This window comes from Zootoca vivipara, chromosome 9, assembly GCF_965207765.1.
Source record: "Zootoca vivipara chromosome 9, rZooViv2.hap1.1, whole genome shotgun sequence".
NCBI lineage: Eukaryota > Metazoa > Chordata > Lepidosauria > Squamata > Lacertidae > Zootoca > Zootoca vivipara.
Window position 1 is genome coordinate 36,465,541 of NC_142592.1, and position 13,743 is coordinate 36,479,283.

The 13,743-nt window shown below is 42.4% G+C and overlaps 1 protein-coding gene across 1 annotated transcript; it reads right to left on the reverse strand.

The window, feature by feature from the left end:
* Nucleotides 1–1,112: 1,112 nt before the first annotated feature.
* Nucleotides 1,113–12,830, reverse strand: UBE2N (ubiquitin conjugating enzyme E2 N). Its single transcript, XM_035126629.3, has 4 exons — nucleotides 12,749–12,830; nucleotides 2,959–3,205; nucleotides 2,653–2,793; nucleotides 1,113–1,813 (listed from the first exon to the last, which is right to left on the reverse strand). Exons 1-4 carry the CDS (start codon nucleotides 12,776–12,778, stop codon nucleotides 1,773–1,775), a joined length of 459 nt encoding a protein of 152 aa, XP_034982520.1. The 5' UTR covers nucleotides 12,779–12,830; the 3' UTR covers nucleotides 1,113–1,772.
* Nucleotides 12,831–13,743: the final 913 nt, after the last annotated feature.

Sequence of the window (13,743 nt, forward strand, 5' to 3'; positions counted from 1 at the left end):
CAATCAGTTCTCTACTACAGCAGACAGTGGTGCTATTCATTGGTAGTTGTCAAGGACTAGCTAGAAGCCCAGAAACAATCTAAAAAAGAATTTCAACTAGAAACAATTTTTGAGATGGTCTCTCTTTCTTGTTGAAGCAGATTATCAGGCCTTTTATCATGCTATAATGCACTGCAGTCAACTCTGACAATACCATCACTGAAAGCATTTTTGTCTGTTGAAAATGTGATTTTAATAGATATTCTTTATCTTACATAAGAGCACAATACATACACCACATTCTATAGAAACCCCAGAAGATGCTAGAATAGGTATGATGGGCAGAAAATTATGGACCTCAATACTGTTCCCCACCCCCACCCCCCAAACTGCAAGACAGACATTACCCCATGCCAAGCTGGCATTACACTGGCCACATGGAAAGCAGAGATATCAGAAAGGTGATCAAGGCAAAGAAGTAGGCTAAGAAAAGAAATTTTTAAGAAATACAGAAGTTAGAAGTTGGGAGCAAAATGTGCTCCCATGCATTATTTACATTTTTGCGTGATAGCTTAAGAAATAAGAAGTTTCCGTCTTCAAATAAAGAAATGGGTCAAGAAAGTAGTAGCTTAAAGACTGCAGGTACAGCCAGAGCTAAGAAGCCTAATTGTAAATACCTTAGCAACCAATTGACCTGCAGTTAACATCTCATTTTATGCAGAGGATTTAATTTTTTTTTTAAGATCCATGTTATTTAAAAATGTATTCTGATACTGGATAATACGTAGCACAAGACAGACAAGGTACAAATACACCCAAAATTACTGTTTGTTTTGCTAGCTTCCTGCTTCAGTGGTACTTAACTTTGCAAGTACAAACATATTAATGATGCATCTAACAGACTCTGATAACAATTACATTTATCAGAGACTTTTTAAAAACAAAAGAAATATGAACACTAATGTGGCATGGCCTATGAATACAGGTCTGGGGGGAATCCAATATTTCACTACATCTGTTAGGTTGATGAAAATCAAAGTGTTCTAATCTGGCTTCATTTAAAAAAATAAATGATTGTCACAATTGAAAAGTGAACAAAAGAACACAGCAAAACAAACTGTACAAAGGCAAAGTAGAATAACAAAATATTTTACTAAAACATAAGATTTACAGAAGATTTTTCAGACAAGCCATACAAAATGGTCACAAGCTTTTTTTTTATCTTGAAGGGAGGGTTTTTACACTTGACAGCAGAATCACAATATTATTAGTGATGGATGTTTAATGTTCCCATTTTTGTTCAAACAGCCAAGCTTGTCCATCTACAGCGTCTAAGTTAGACTTGGCTAGAGGGCATATTCTATAGTATAACTGGTTAGCTGCTTTAACCGATACAATTAGCATCACCATAAAAAAGGGAGGAAGAGCCCACACAATTAGAACAAAAATCCCTGCAGCTAACCCTGACTACTTTCATTCACAGTGCTTACACTTAACTCATGATGGGGAAAACGTATTAAAAGCAGAGATGTGCTACTGCTTTTAAACAATTTCACAAACAATCCCGATGATACTTCTAGCCTCTGCTCATGCGGAACAGGAGTGAATTAGGACAAGACACAGATTTGCTAGTATGCATTTAAATCACCAAAGAACTGATGTCTGGGTTTTATTCTGTAATGTTTTCTAAGACTGTGTCCATTAAATGCAAACAAAAAACAAAAAAAAAACAAAAAAAGGAAGAGGTCTTGGCAGAACAGGAAAAAGTGATGCACACTGATTCAGAGCACATTTTAAATATTATTCATGGCATATAGCCTAGTCCATGCTCTGGCTGAAAAGAGAAAAGAAATATGTATTAGACAACAAAGGATCTAACTTCAGAATTCTCTACTCCCTCCCACCTTTCTTGCCCAAAACTCATTAGCATCTTGGCTATTCCTGAGGACTACATACTGTATAATAAAATGAATCAAGTGCCAGATGTTCCATAGTTTTGCACCCTCATCTTCATAGATCTATAGAGGCATTTACAAATTCACAACACAACCAACATATGGTACATTGACTGTGTGACTCTTATGCACATCAGATGCAAAGGCAGTACCCGCTTACAAGAGACAACTTATCAACCAATAGGTTTCTCACTTGATAGTTTCCACACATGAGTGTACACACTCATACAAGAAAACCGGAAAAGTCAACTAGAGGTCAGACTTGGCCATAAGCCCATGGTGACACTCACACTCGTAGACTAGAAAGTAGGCCTCCAAGACTGCACAAGTTACATTGGCCAAGATGTGACCTTTGAAATGCAAATAGCAGCTTTGGAGAGGGAATTTTCCTTGGCACTGTACAGGAAGAGAAACTGTTATACCTCCCCTGTGCCTTCTCCCTTTGCAAAGTCTCCCCATGGCAATTTCTTTACAGAACAAAAACTACCGGTATGTGCACAAATTGCATGCACATCATTAACAATGCATCTCTAAGACATAAAAGGCTGGACGTATTTTATATTTACAGTATTTGAGTTATTGTATGTATGACTTGGAGTGATTCTTACAAAGATTTATTTTTGTAAGACACTTTAGGCTTCTGCATTTGGGACCAAAAGCAGGACAAGAATTTTATACATAACTGAATTTTCTTTCGTCTAGAGTAAGGGCACACTACCTGTTTCTATGGCTTGGGCTTCATTGGTCTTCCACTGCTCAGCTACATCATTTGCTAGTGGATCATCTGGGTTGGGAGCACTTAACAAAGCCTGGATTGATAGCAGAACTGTACGGATCTGCAGAGCTGGAGACCATTTGTCTGAGGAAGCAAGTTAGAGTGTACTAAAGCAACATTTCAAATACAAAACACACACCCCTTAAAAGATAAATGAAATATGAAATAATCTTTCAACTATTTTAATAATCTGAAAAATGCATGGAAGAGAAAGACATGTCATGCTTATCATGGCTCCAAAATACTTACCTTTCAAAATATCTAAACATATTCTTCCCAATTTGTCTACGTTAGGATGATATATTTTGGTCATGAAACGTACTTTCGGAGCTGCCATTGGATATTCTTCTGGAAGGAATAGTTCAAGTTTAAATGTCCCACCCTCAAAGGGAGAATCCTGTGGGCCTGCAATGACCACATGAAAATAACGTGCGTTGCTTTCATCTGGCTCTGCTTTTATTCCAGGAACAGGTTCTGCCAGCAAGCGCTGGGTTTCCTGAAAAAGAGAGAAAACCAAAGTGGAACACACACACATACTATTCCTCTAAGAGGGCAGCTATCCATGGACAAAGGAAGTATACAAGTTGTTGGCCTCCCAGTACATTTTACCAAACCCTCAGAATATTAACTTCCCATCTGGTGAATCTAACTTTTCAGACATCAATAAACCAAGAAGTCTGAAGAAGCAGGCACACTGTATTAACCCAGCACCAAGAACTGCAAAGGAGAAGAGGAAGAGTTTGGATTTGATATCCCACTTTATCACTACCCGAAAGAGTCTCAAAGCGGCTAACATTCTCCTTTCCCTTCCTTCCCCACAACAAACACTCTGTAAGCTGAGTGGTGCTGAGAGACTTCAGAGAAGTGTGACTAGCCCAAGGTCACTGAGCAGCTGCATGTGGAGGAGCGGAGACACGAACCCGGTTCACCAGAGTACGGGTCTAGTGCTCTTAACCACTACACCACACTGGCTACAACACATTTCCCCTTCCTATATTCCATTATGTAATTATTATTATTATTATTATTATTATTATTATTATTATTATTTATTTATACCCCGCCCATCTGGCTGGGTTTCCCCAGTCACTCTGGGTGGCTCCCAACAGAAAAATAAAACACAGCAATCTATTAAACATTAAAAGCCTCCCTGAACAGGGCTGCCTTCAGATGTCTTCTAAAAGTCTGGTAGTTGTTTTCCTCTTTGACATCTGTTGGGAGGGCATTCCACAGGCGCCACCACTGAGAAGGCCCTCTGCCTAGTTCCCTGCAACTTGGCTTCTCGCAACGAGGGAACCGCCAGAAGGTCCTCGGTGCTGGACCTCAGTGTCCGGACAGAATGATGGAGGTGGAGACGCTCCTTCGGGTATACTGGACCGAGGCCATTTAGGGCTTTAAAGGTCAGCACCAACACTTTGAATTGTGCTCGGAAACGTACTGGGAGCCAATGTAGATCTTTCAAGACCGGTGTTATCTGGTCTCGGCGGCCACTCCCAGTCACCTGTCTAGCTGCCGCATTCTGGATTAGTTGTAGTTTCCGAGTCACCTTCAAAGGTAGCCCCGCGTAGAGCGCATTGCAGTAGTCCAAGCGGGAGATAACTAGAGCATGCACCACTCTGGCTAGACAGTCTGCAGGCAGGTAGGATCTCAGCCTGTGTACCAGATGGAGCTGATAGACAGCTGTCCTGGACACAGAATTGACCTGCGCCTCCATGGACAGCTGTGAGTCCAAAATGACTCCCAGGCTGCGCACCTGGTCCTTCAGGGGCACAGTTACCCCATTCAGAACCAGGGAATCCTCCACACCTGCCCGCCTCCTGTCCCCCACGAACAGTACTTCTGTCTTGTCAGGATTCAACTTCAATCTGTTAGCCACCATCCATCCAACCGCCTGTAAGCAAACAGGTCCAGCTATCACTTAGTAAATTTAGTTTCATATTGCTATATTTAGATAAGGTTGAAGTGCAGTATCATTCTATCGTGTTGTGATATCTCCATCAGCAGGAAAAATTAATAACCAGGAAAGATCACACGGCAGTTCACAACATAAAAATACAAAATGAAAACACAAAATACATATTAAAACAAAAACACAACCAATAACCCCGCTTCCAAATGTTTTGCCTGGCACCGAAAGATATACAAATCATAAAACTGTGGAGTTGGAAAGGACCCCAAGGCAGGGTTCAAAATTAGCAGGGTGCCAGGTGCATTTTACACCTAAAGGTTCTCCATTTTCGAACACCTCAATGAGTGCCATTTTTTGTGACTGACACACAAGGATTACTGAACTTTATGTGTTTTGAAGCCTCGAAGTATATGTTAAGGATAGACAATATGTTAATGAGTAGAGTGCTTTGAAAACTGAAGTATGGACCAATATTTTTATTGTAAACACCAAATTAAACATGTATTAACAATTTCTGCTAAAAATGTGTCACTAATTGCGTATTAGTTCCTGCTTATCAAAATAATAAAAAGTGTTGTCACTCCCAAGTGGCAACTAGACATTCTGTTTTGGCACCCACAGCCCAGGTCTCAGAAGCCATTAGGCTCCTAGCTTTTCTATCCCAGTTTCTAACATTACCCCAAGGGTAATCTAGTCCAATCCCCTGCAATGCAGACAAGCACCCCTGGGGAGGGATTTCCACAAACAGGGAGCCACCGAAGAAAAGACCTGTTCTCCTGTTGCCATCGTCTTGTGGAAGAGGCACAGAAAAAATAGCCTCACATGATGATTGCAGGGTTTGGATCCGTTCATATGGGGAGAGCTGGTCCTGGGCTGTTTAATGCTTTATAGATCAAAACCAACACTTTGAACTGGGCCCGGAAACTAATCAACAGAATTTAGGCTATCCCTGTCCATATAGGAGCACAGCTCCTGAGGCCACCTGAACCTCAAGCAAAGGATCCAGGAGTACCCCCAAGCTACGTACCCACTCCTTCAGAGGGAGTGTAACCAACCCCATCAAGATCAGGCAACATACCATCCATCTGGTCTAGGGAAGAACCCACTAACAGTGCCTCCGTCTTGTCTGGATTGAGCTTCAGTTTGTTGGCTGTCATCCAGTCCATTACTGAGACAAGACAACAGTCCAGCACATCAACTGCTATACCTGCAGTAAGGAGGAGTAGATATGTGTGTCATCAGCACATTGCTGACAACATACTCCAAAACTCCAGATAACCTTGTTCTGCAGCAATTTCATGCCACTACAAATCAGTTCACTACAAGATGCAAATATAGTAATGTTAGTGTTGATAATTATGATTGTGTTTGGCTGCATTACTGAACAAGTAACCTTGGATTGGTATCAAAAATACAGAATATCTTCAGCTATTTGGTGCAGAACTGTGATCTGGAAATCTGCCAAGCACATCACTCCTGCAATGTTTAGACAACGTGGTCTGAATTCCCTTGCTTCCTCCATCTTCTGAATCAAGGGACATGAATGTTTGAAAACTACCCACACAAAAGCAAGGCACATTAACTGTGGAAAACATGTTTCAATTCATATAAACCTTTTTCTGATGTCCTTGAAGTTTAAAATAAAACTTCAGTATTTCAAGCTATGAATTATTTTTCAGACAATGGTTTTGTCTAGAGAAATAAACTTTAGCTGAAAGGGAGAGAAGGGGAAGGGAAGCTCATTCACTGATGGGTGGACACTGTTAGATGTCAGGCATTGACAATTACTTCTATAAAGGATCAGGCTGCATGTCTGAACAGCAGAACAATCTAAATATGTTTACTCAAAATAAGTCTCACTATGTTCTATGGGGCTCATTCCCTAATGAGTTTAAGATTGCAGATTCAGTATAGCAGAAGAGTTCATTGTTTTTAGAATATCCAGATCCTAAAGTTACATCAACAGGATATTTGCTTCCCAGGCTTGTCTCAAAGAGTCCTCAAACAGTTTCAAACACTTCTTGTCTACTCAGAGATAAGTCCTATAGACTTCAATGGAACTTATGCTCAGATACAGTAAGTGTGCATTAGTTTGCACCCTGAGACTAGGAAGTAGAAACTTATTTTTGTTTTGTTACAGTGTTAACAACAAAAGCTACGATATACTTAAATTCTGTGAGTTGCAATAACTTGCAGCTCCATATCTGATACTGAGTCTCAGACTCAAGAGAGCTGCTTTTCCTCATAGAACTTGTGCCAGGCCCAGTACATTTGTGTCTTATATCTGAACAGTGACTCTCACACAGGTCATGAACTGTTTTGGAAAGTCCCCTTGGTTTCATAAGCAGTTTTCCTTGCGGCAAGGAGATTGATATTGACGGAAATAAGTCTATAGTTCCCTTTGACTCATGGAACTAGTGTCATAGTTCTTGTATTTTCCCAGTTATTGCCTGAATAATGCATTTATTTGGTTAAAAATAAATATTCAATTAACTGTCATAAATACTGTATACCAAACTCTCAAACCAGTAAAATTCTTAAAGCAGTCAGGTTTAGTTTAAACAATATATTCCAATCCCAAGAAAAAACCATGGAGAAAATGCTTTTCTTCACGTACCTCCTACCTAAACTCTCACACTATCCATGTCCCTTCTTTTACTGTCTTCATTAGTGAGAGCCTTTACTCTCTCTCCCTTCCAATCAGTGATTTCAATGACTTTTTCCATAAAAGCCTTTCCTGGCTCACTTTAAGCTCTACACTTTCATCATCCCCTTCCTTCTCTCACTGGTTTGTCCTCATGTCCTGTCCTAACAGATTCAGACTGCAAGCCCTCTAGGTGCAGACTGTACAACTTGGTGTTCCACAGCACCAAGCAGTTTGTTGATGGCAACAACCAAAGTTAGAGGTGTAGGTGTAGGAAGAACAAGAATGAAGACACTTTTCAATTTCCTGCCGGAGCATTCTCTCAGCTTTGCTCACTGCCTTTATGACATCTGATGCCTTCTTTCAACACCTCTTTGTAACTTTTAAAGATCTCAGCCAGTAATCAAAAATCATTTAAAGAGATTGAGATTACCAGACACCTGTCATATATGAGTAAAGACAGTTGCAGATCTTATTTCCTGATCATCTGTTCACTTGCTCAGTCATTAACCTATTTTACTTCTCCTAGCCACTTCAATCTGAGTCACAAGCCCCACACCTAAATTGTTTCCTCCCAATTCATATGAGAAAAACTACTGGAGACAGTCTTTCCCTCCCACAACACTGATACTTGTATCTGAGACCTAGTCATATTTATTTTGGCATATCTGATTTACAGAATATGTCTCAACATTTTTAGAGGTAAACAAACAAACCAAACTATCCTTCCAAATTGGCACTTCAAAAGAAAAGAAACTTTTGCTACTTTCATGCTGCATAAATAGGTTTAAATTGCAGCAAGTAGTGAGAGAACAATGTTGGGTAAACTAATGCCAGTTTAGGAGCTATTCAACTTTCTTGCTTGCTGGGCAGGATGACTGTAGATCTGCTTTCCTATTTGCATGGGTCTGTTCTTGAGTTCTGACACAGTCTTCACACTTAAAATTGCAATCCTGCTGCAGGACACACTGGAGTAAATAGGCACAATAACATTTAGGCTAAAAAGACCAGGGAGGCAGCATGTCTGCAGTCATATTTCTAGATATACTCTGCAAAAGCCCCAGAAATGTTGTGATAGGTAGGATATTATTATTGCAACTGAAGTACATCATATCCAAATTTTATATACTGTTATAAAAAAGCTACTTGAAGAACTCAGGAGAGGTATTGGAAGAACAGCAAGGTGTTTCTATGTATGGTTTTAATGCCTTCAAATAAATTATAGAGCAGCAGTCCAGCTTGGATCCATTATCACTGAAATCAAATGTGTTAAAAATACTACTGATACTGAAACCCTACAAGTTCCAGGTCAGTGATCTGTGCCAGTGCTGGCAATTGCTGCAATGCAAACTCACTGTACTCATGCAAAGAAGCCCAAACCTGCTTAGTACACAGTGGAGTGATGCAGCCACGGTCACAAGGCCATTCAATCCCAGAAGATCTGGGATCAAACAAAGAGAGCAGCAGAACTTTACTAGAAACATCTGTGTGTTGTCACTATGAAGGCACCCGCCACTAAACTGACTAGCTACATAAGACTTGTCACTGAAATGCTAGTTTAGTGGTTTTGAACTATATACAAACTAGTATACAGAAGGCGAAAAGAAAAACTATTCTCAAATAGATTAATATGCTACAGTTTAGTACTGACAAGGATAACAAAAGCTTCTGCCTGGTGTGGCCTGGTGTTAGAAACTGGGATAGAAAAGCTAGGAGCCAAATGGCTTCTGGGACCTGAGTTGTGGGCCAAAACAGAATGTCTAGTTGCCATGGGGAAAGGTGTTGGCAACACTTTTTATTTATTATCTTCATAAGCATGAACTAATGCACAATTCACATAAGTGACACATTGTTAATATCACGTTTTTAGCATAAATTGTTAATACATGTTTAATTAAAGGTAAAGGGACCCCTGACAGTTAAGTCCAGTCGCGAACGACTCTGGGGTTGCGGCGCTCATCTCAAGGGAGCCGGCGGTTGTACGCTTCCACAGACAGTTTTTTCGGGTCATGTGGCCAGCATGACTAAGCCACTTTGTCATGTTTAATTAGGTGTTTACAATAAAAATATTGGTACCATACTTCGGTTTTTAAAACATTCTACTCTTTATTGTTAAATTCCTTACCATATTGTCTATTCTTAACATATACGTACTTTGAAGCTTCAAAGCACATATATTTCAGTAATCCTTGAGTATCAGCCAGGCATTAAAAATTGCGCTCAGACTTTTTGAGGTGCTCGCAAATGGAGAACCTTTCAGCGCAATATGCGCCTGGCACCCTGCAAATTTTGAAACCTGTGTACAATTCTATATTTTTCTACTGTGTCCTACATTTCAAACTGATAGTGCACCTTACAAGATCTCAACTTCACACATACCCCAATTAAGCAGGGTCCACAAACTTTGGCTTGGCTTACTAGCCAGCCATTGCTTGTTGCTGCCCTCATGCGTCTGTGCCTCAGAGCAAAAGGAGGGAAAGAGAGAGAGAAAAGAAACAAACCTAAGTTTGTTTAGTTTACAATGTAGTTTCTGCCTTTTGTAATGATTTTGATGATGATGATAAAATACCCAATTCCTCTCTCCTACATTCTCTGCAATACACAGAATGAAAGGCACTTGCTACTAAAATGAGGTGTTTGGGTGAAGGGGCAGAGTTCGTCCAGGATCCATTGGATCCTGAGTGGGTCTCACTGACAACATCAGGCCTGTTGGTTCTGCCCCCCCCCCCACTCAATCTTCCGTGGTGGCTACAATGAACAGCAGTGCTGTGTGGCCCTGCTGCTCAGCAAAGCCTGTGAGAGTTGGGATTGTGCCTCAAGTCCTTTTGAGAGAGTGCATTTTAAAAAACTATTTTGACTAGAAAAATTAGTGTATATATTGCATCATTGCTCCATGTTGGATGGGTATTTTGAATTGCAACTACAATTGACTACTTGAGATGGTTAATCAAGGGCTCCATAGATCCCCTTTTGGGGGCTTCCCATGGGGAGCTCTCTTTACATTCAGCTGATAGAAGGGGGAGTTTGAGTGCTAAGAGTGATGCAAGATCCTGAGCGTGGGGATTGAACTGCTCTGCCTATTTGCCACTTTCAAAATTGTTTGGGGATAGCTGGGAAACTATTTGTCTCTTACTAACATTTCAGATTCCTGTAAATTTTCCAGCCTTGTTTTTGTAACAAGACTCACTTAAGTTTTGCATTTATTTTGTGATTACATACATGAGCAACACAAGTATACAATCCATTTAGAAATTAAGAGTTCAGGTTTGATATAAGTTTGGTTTTAGGTTAGAAATCACTTTCTAGGAAATATCAGCTTTCTGTTTCAATTTTTGATAGGCTTGAAATCAATGCCTGGTGAGATCTCCTATCAAGTGGAAAAGCTAAGGTCTTTCATGGTTAGTTGCGCAGTTTCAGTAACTTGTGTAGCTCTTTGTTTCTCCATGTAACAAGGAGTAGAACTGAATCTGAGCTGCATCCCTTTTCACACGTGAGAGTGTATCCCACTGAACTCAGTGTGACTTATGGGTATGTGGAATAAAAATAAGGTAAATACACAATGAATTTACTCATACTATAGTGAACATTTCTCTCAGCATACTGACTGTAGAGCATTACATGTTTTTCCTTCAATAAAACTGAGGTAAATCGATGCCAAGTTTCCCATTAATACCTTAAGAGGCCTGCTGGATCAGACATACAGTCCATCTAGTTCAGCATCCTGTTTCTGACAGTGGCCAACCAGATGCCTCTGCAAAGCTCACAAGCAGAACATGTCGACAAAAGCCCTCTCTCACTGTTGCTCATTCAGCTACTTAATCCTAAACATGTTTAATCCATGTTCCACAGACCTCAGTGGGATCCAACCCCCTGCTTAAGTACAATTTAGGGTTGCAAGTTGGCTGGAGCTTTCAACAATATAAATTTACCAGCAATTATTTGCACAACTAAGAACCGAGCACAATGTCTCAATCATACAAATCTTTTCCACAGCAACACTTATTGGAATCCAAAGCAACTGATTGAAAGCACAGCCTTGTAGAAAACTGACCTTTTCAGAGCACTGTTAAGATCATGTAAACCATAATCTGAAAACTCAGAATTACATATCAAGGGCGCACTGCTGAAAGTGTAGCATTGATAGTAGCAACACACGAAGGGCGTGAGTTCTGGAAGCTCTTTATATTAAATCAGATTCTTCCTGTTTTTAACTTTTAAAGTACATGTGAAATGAAAAATCAATACAATTTCATGACCATTTTTTGTGCTCCATAATATGCCAAACATGATAGCACCCAAAAACTCAAGAGGAATATGTGCATATGTGTTTTATCTGGCAGCATGAAATCAAAACATTCTGGGCCAAATCCAGTGTTTTTCATACCTGTAGAAATGAATGGACCAAACTAACCTAGGTCCGTTCATTTTATTTATTACATTTATACCCCACCTTTCTTCCGAGTGCTCAAATCCAGGTAATGTGCACAGTTCAGCCCTCTCACAATTTCATCCTGACAACTACCTTGAGAGGTAAGCTAGGCAGAGAGACAGCGACTAGCGTATGGCCACCAGTGAGTTGGGGACTAGAACCCCCGTCTCCCAGGTCCAACATTCTAGCTACTATATACCACGTTGGCGCCAATGGGCTTACTCTGATTCAACGGATGCAGCCCTCTCCCTTTAAAAAATAGATTTTTAAAAAAATTGGCACTCCAACAAAACCTAGCTCGCATTTGGGGAGGGGAGAGAGACTTGACTAAGCCCATTCACTTCGGCCGGCGCTCTTGGGAACCACCACCGTCCTGGCCAAACCTCGTGAGAAGGTGAGCCAGCAGTGGAATCTGCTGTTGCCTGAGAGCTGACGCGAGGCTTAGGCAAAGCTGCGCCTTCCCGTCGGCTGCCATGCGAGTGTCGTGCGCCGCTTCCTACCAGCTTGCCTGGGCCACCGCCAGGTCTCGCCCGACAACCGCCTAGTTCGTGCGAGCGAGCGAGACCGCCCCGGCCGCCTCCCTTCGCCCTGCCGCGGCTCAGCAAAGGCAGGGGCGCCGGCTGCGGCGGAGAGGGCGGGGACCAGCGCCGTGACTCGCGCGGCTCAGAACCCAGGCCCGGAAGGTGGCGCGGGGGGGGGGGCGCCTTCCATCCGCCCTGCTAGCGGCTCCCATTCATTCCCGGCAGGCAGATGCTCGCAAGGCGCAGATGCTCGCACCGGCTGCTCCCTCCCGCGAATGGCGATGGCTGCTGCTGTTGTCGCCACCAGGCCGGCCTCGCCCCCCGCGCCCTGCAGCGGCGGGGAAAGGAAGGAGGGCGAAGTCGCCGCCTGCCTGCCTGCCCCGCTCACCGGAAGCGCCGCGCTGCCCTCAGCGCTTTCCTCGGGGCTCCGGAGGCCACTGGCCTAGGCGTGAGGCCCGGCGAGGCCTGCGCGCAGCTTGAGGGCAGAGCGGGGCAAGGGGGTGGGGACAGGCCGGAGGAGGAAGGGAAGCGGGTACCTTGATGATCCTGCGGGGCAGCCCGGCCATCTTGTCTTATTGGGATTCAGGCTCCGCTGGGTCTCGGCTCCGCTCGGGGCTTACGCACTACCGGAAGGAGCTCTGCGCTTCACTTCCCGTGACGTCGCCGGCAGCGCCTCCCGAGGCATGCTGGGAAGTGTAGTCCCGGCGCGAGGAGGCGCGGACAGGTTTGTCCTGGCCGCACTTTCCGAATTTACACAGGTGCCTCGTGTCAGGAGCTTCCGTGGACTGCAGAGCGCCCTTCGTCAGAGACACACGAAGCGTTATTAGCCATAGAAGAATGTTGATTTAAACATTGCCGCGCCAAGAACCTGAGTTCCGTGATAGAAATTTTTGCCTGTCTTTACTTATTTTATGTTTTTTTTATCCTGCTTCTGTTACTCATGGAAAATGCGTTGAGCTGAGCAAGACGATGACTATATCGCAGATGGCCTCAGACTTTCAAATCTCTTCCTGGCCTTAAGAACTAGAACTTTGCCTTCTTAAAGTGAAAACTAAGGTTTGCAGGATGCTAAATTTGGCAATATGGAGCAAACGTCACACGCTCTAGCTGCTTCTAGCAGCAGCTAGGAATGTTTTATAAAGAGAAAGAAATAGCCAGATTCCAGAACTCAGATCACCACGTAAAGCTCTCAGGCAGATCACCAAGTAAAGGCAACTAAAATGTAAGTAGGCAAGGACAATGATTAGTAAGGTCCATAGACTTATGATCTCATCTGCATGTCTATGTTCTGATCGGGCCATTATTCATTTGATGCAGACTGCTGCATCCTCCAAAATGAGTAACACAAGATCTTCCCCCATGACCTGATGACTTATGACTGTTATATGCAATTACATGCTTCCACCTTCCACCCAGAACACACTACAAGCTACAGTCCTACACATGCTAAATTGAGAACAAATTGAACTCAGAGGGACTTATTACACATCTTGAAAAAACTATTAATGGGTTCAGGCTATTTGACTTTTAT

Coding starts and splice junctions, on each gene's coding strand:
- UBE2N (XM_035126629.3), bottom strand. CDS start 12,778: ATGGCCGGGCTGCCCCGCAGGATCATCAAG. Junction 2,794..2,958: donor ATGTTTAGATATTTTGAAAG/GTAAGTATTTTG, acceptor TTGCTTCCTCAG/ACAAATGGTCTCCAGCTCTG. Junction 1,814..2,652: donor AGCCCAAGCCATAGAAACAG/GTAGTGTGCCCT, acceptor TTCTCTTTTCAG/CCAGAGCATGGACTAGGCTA.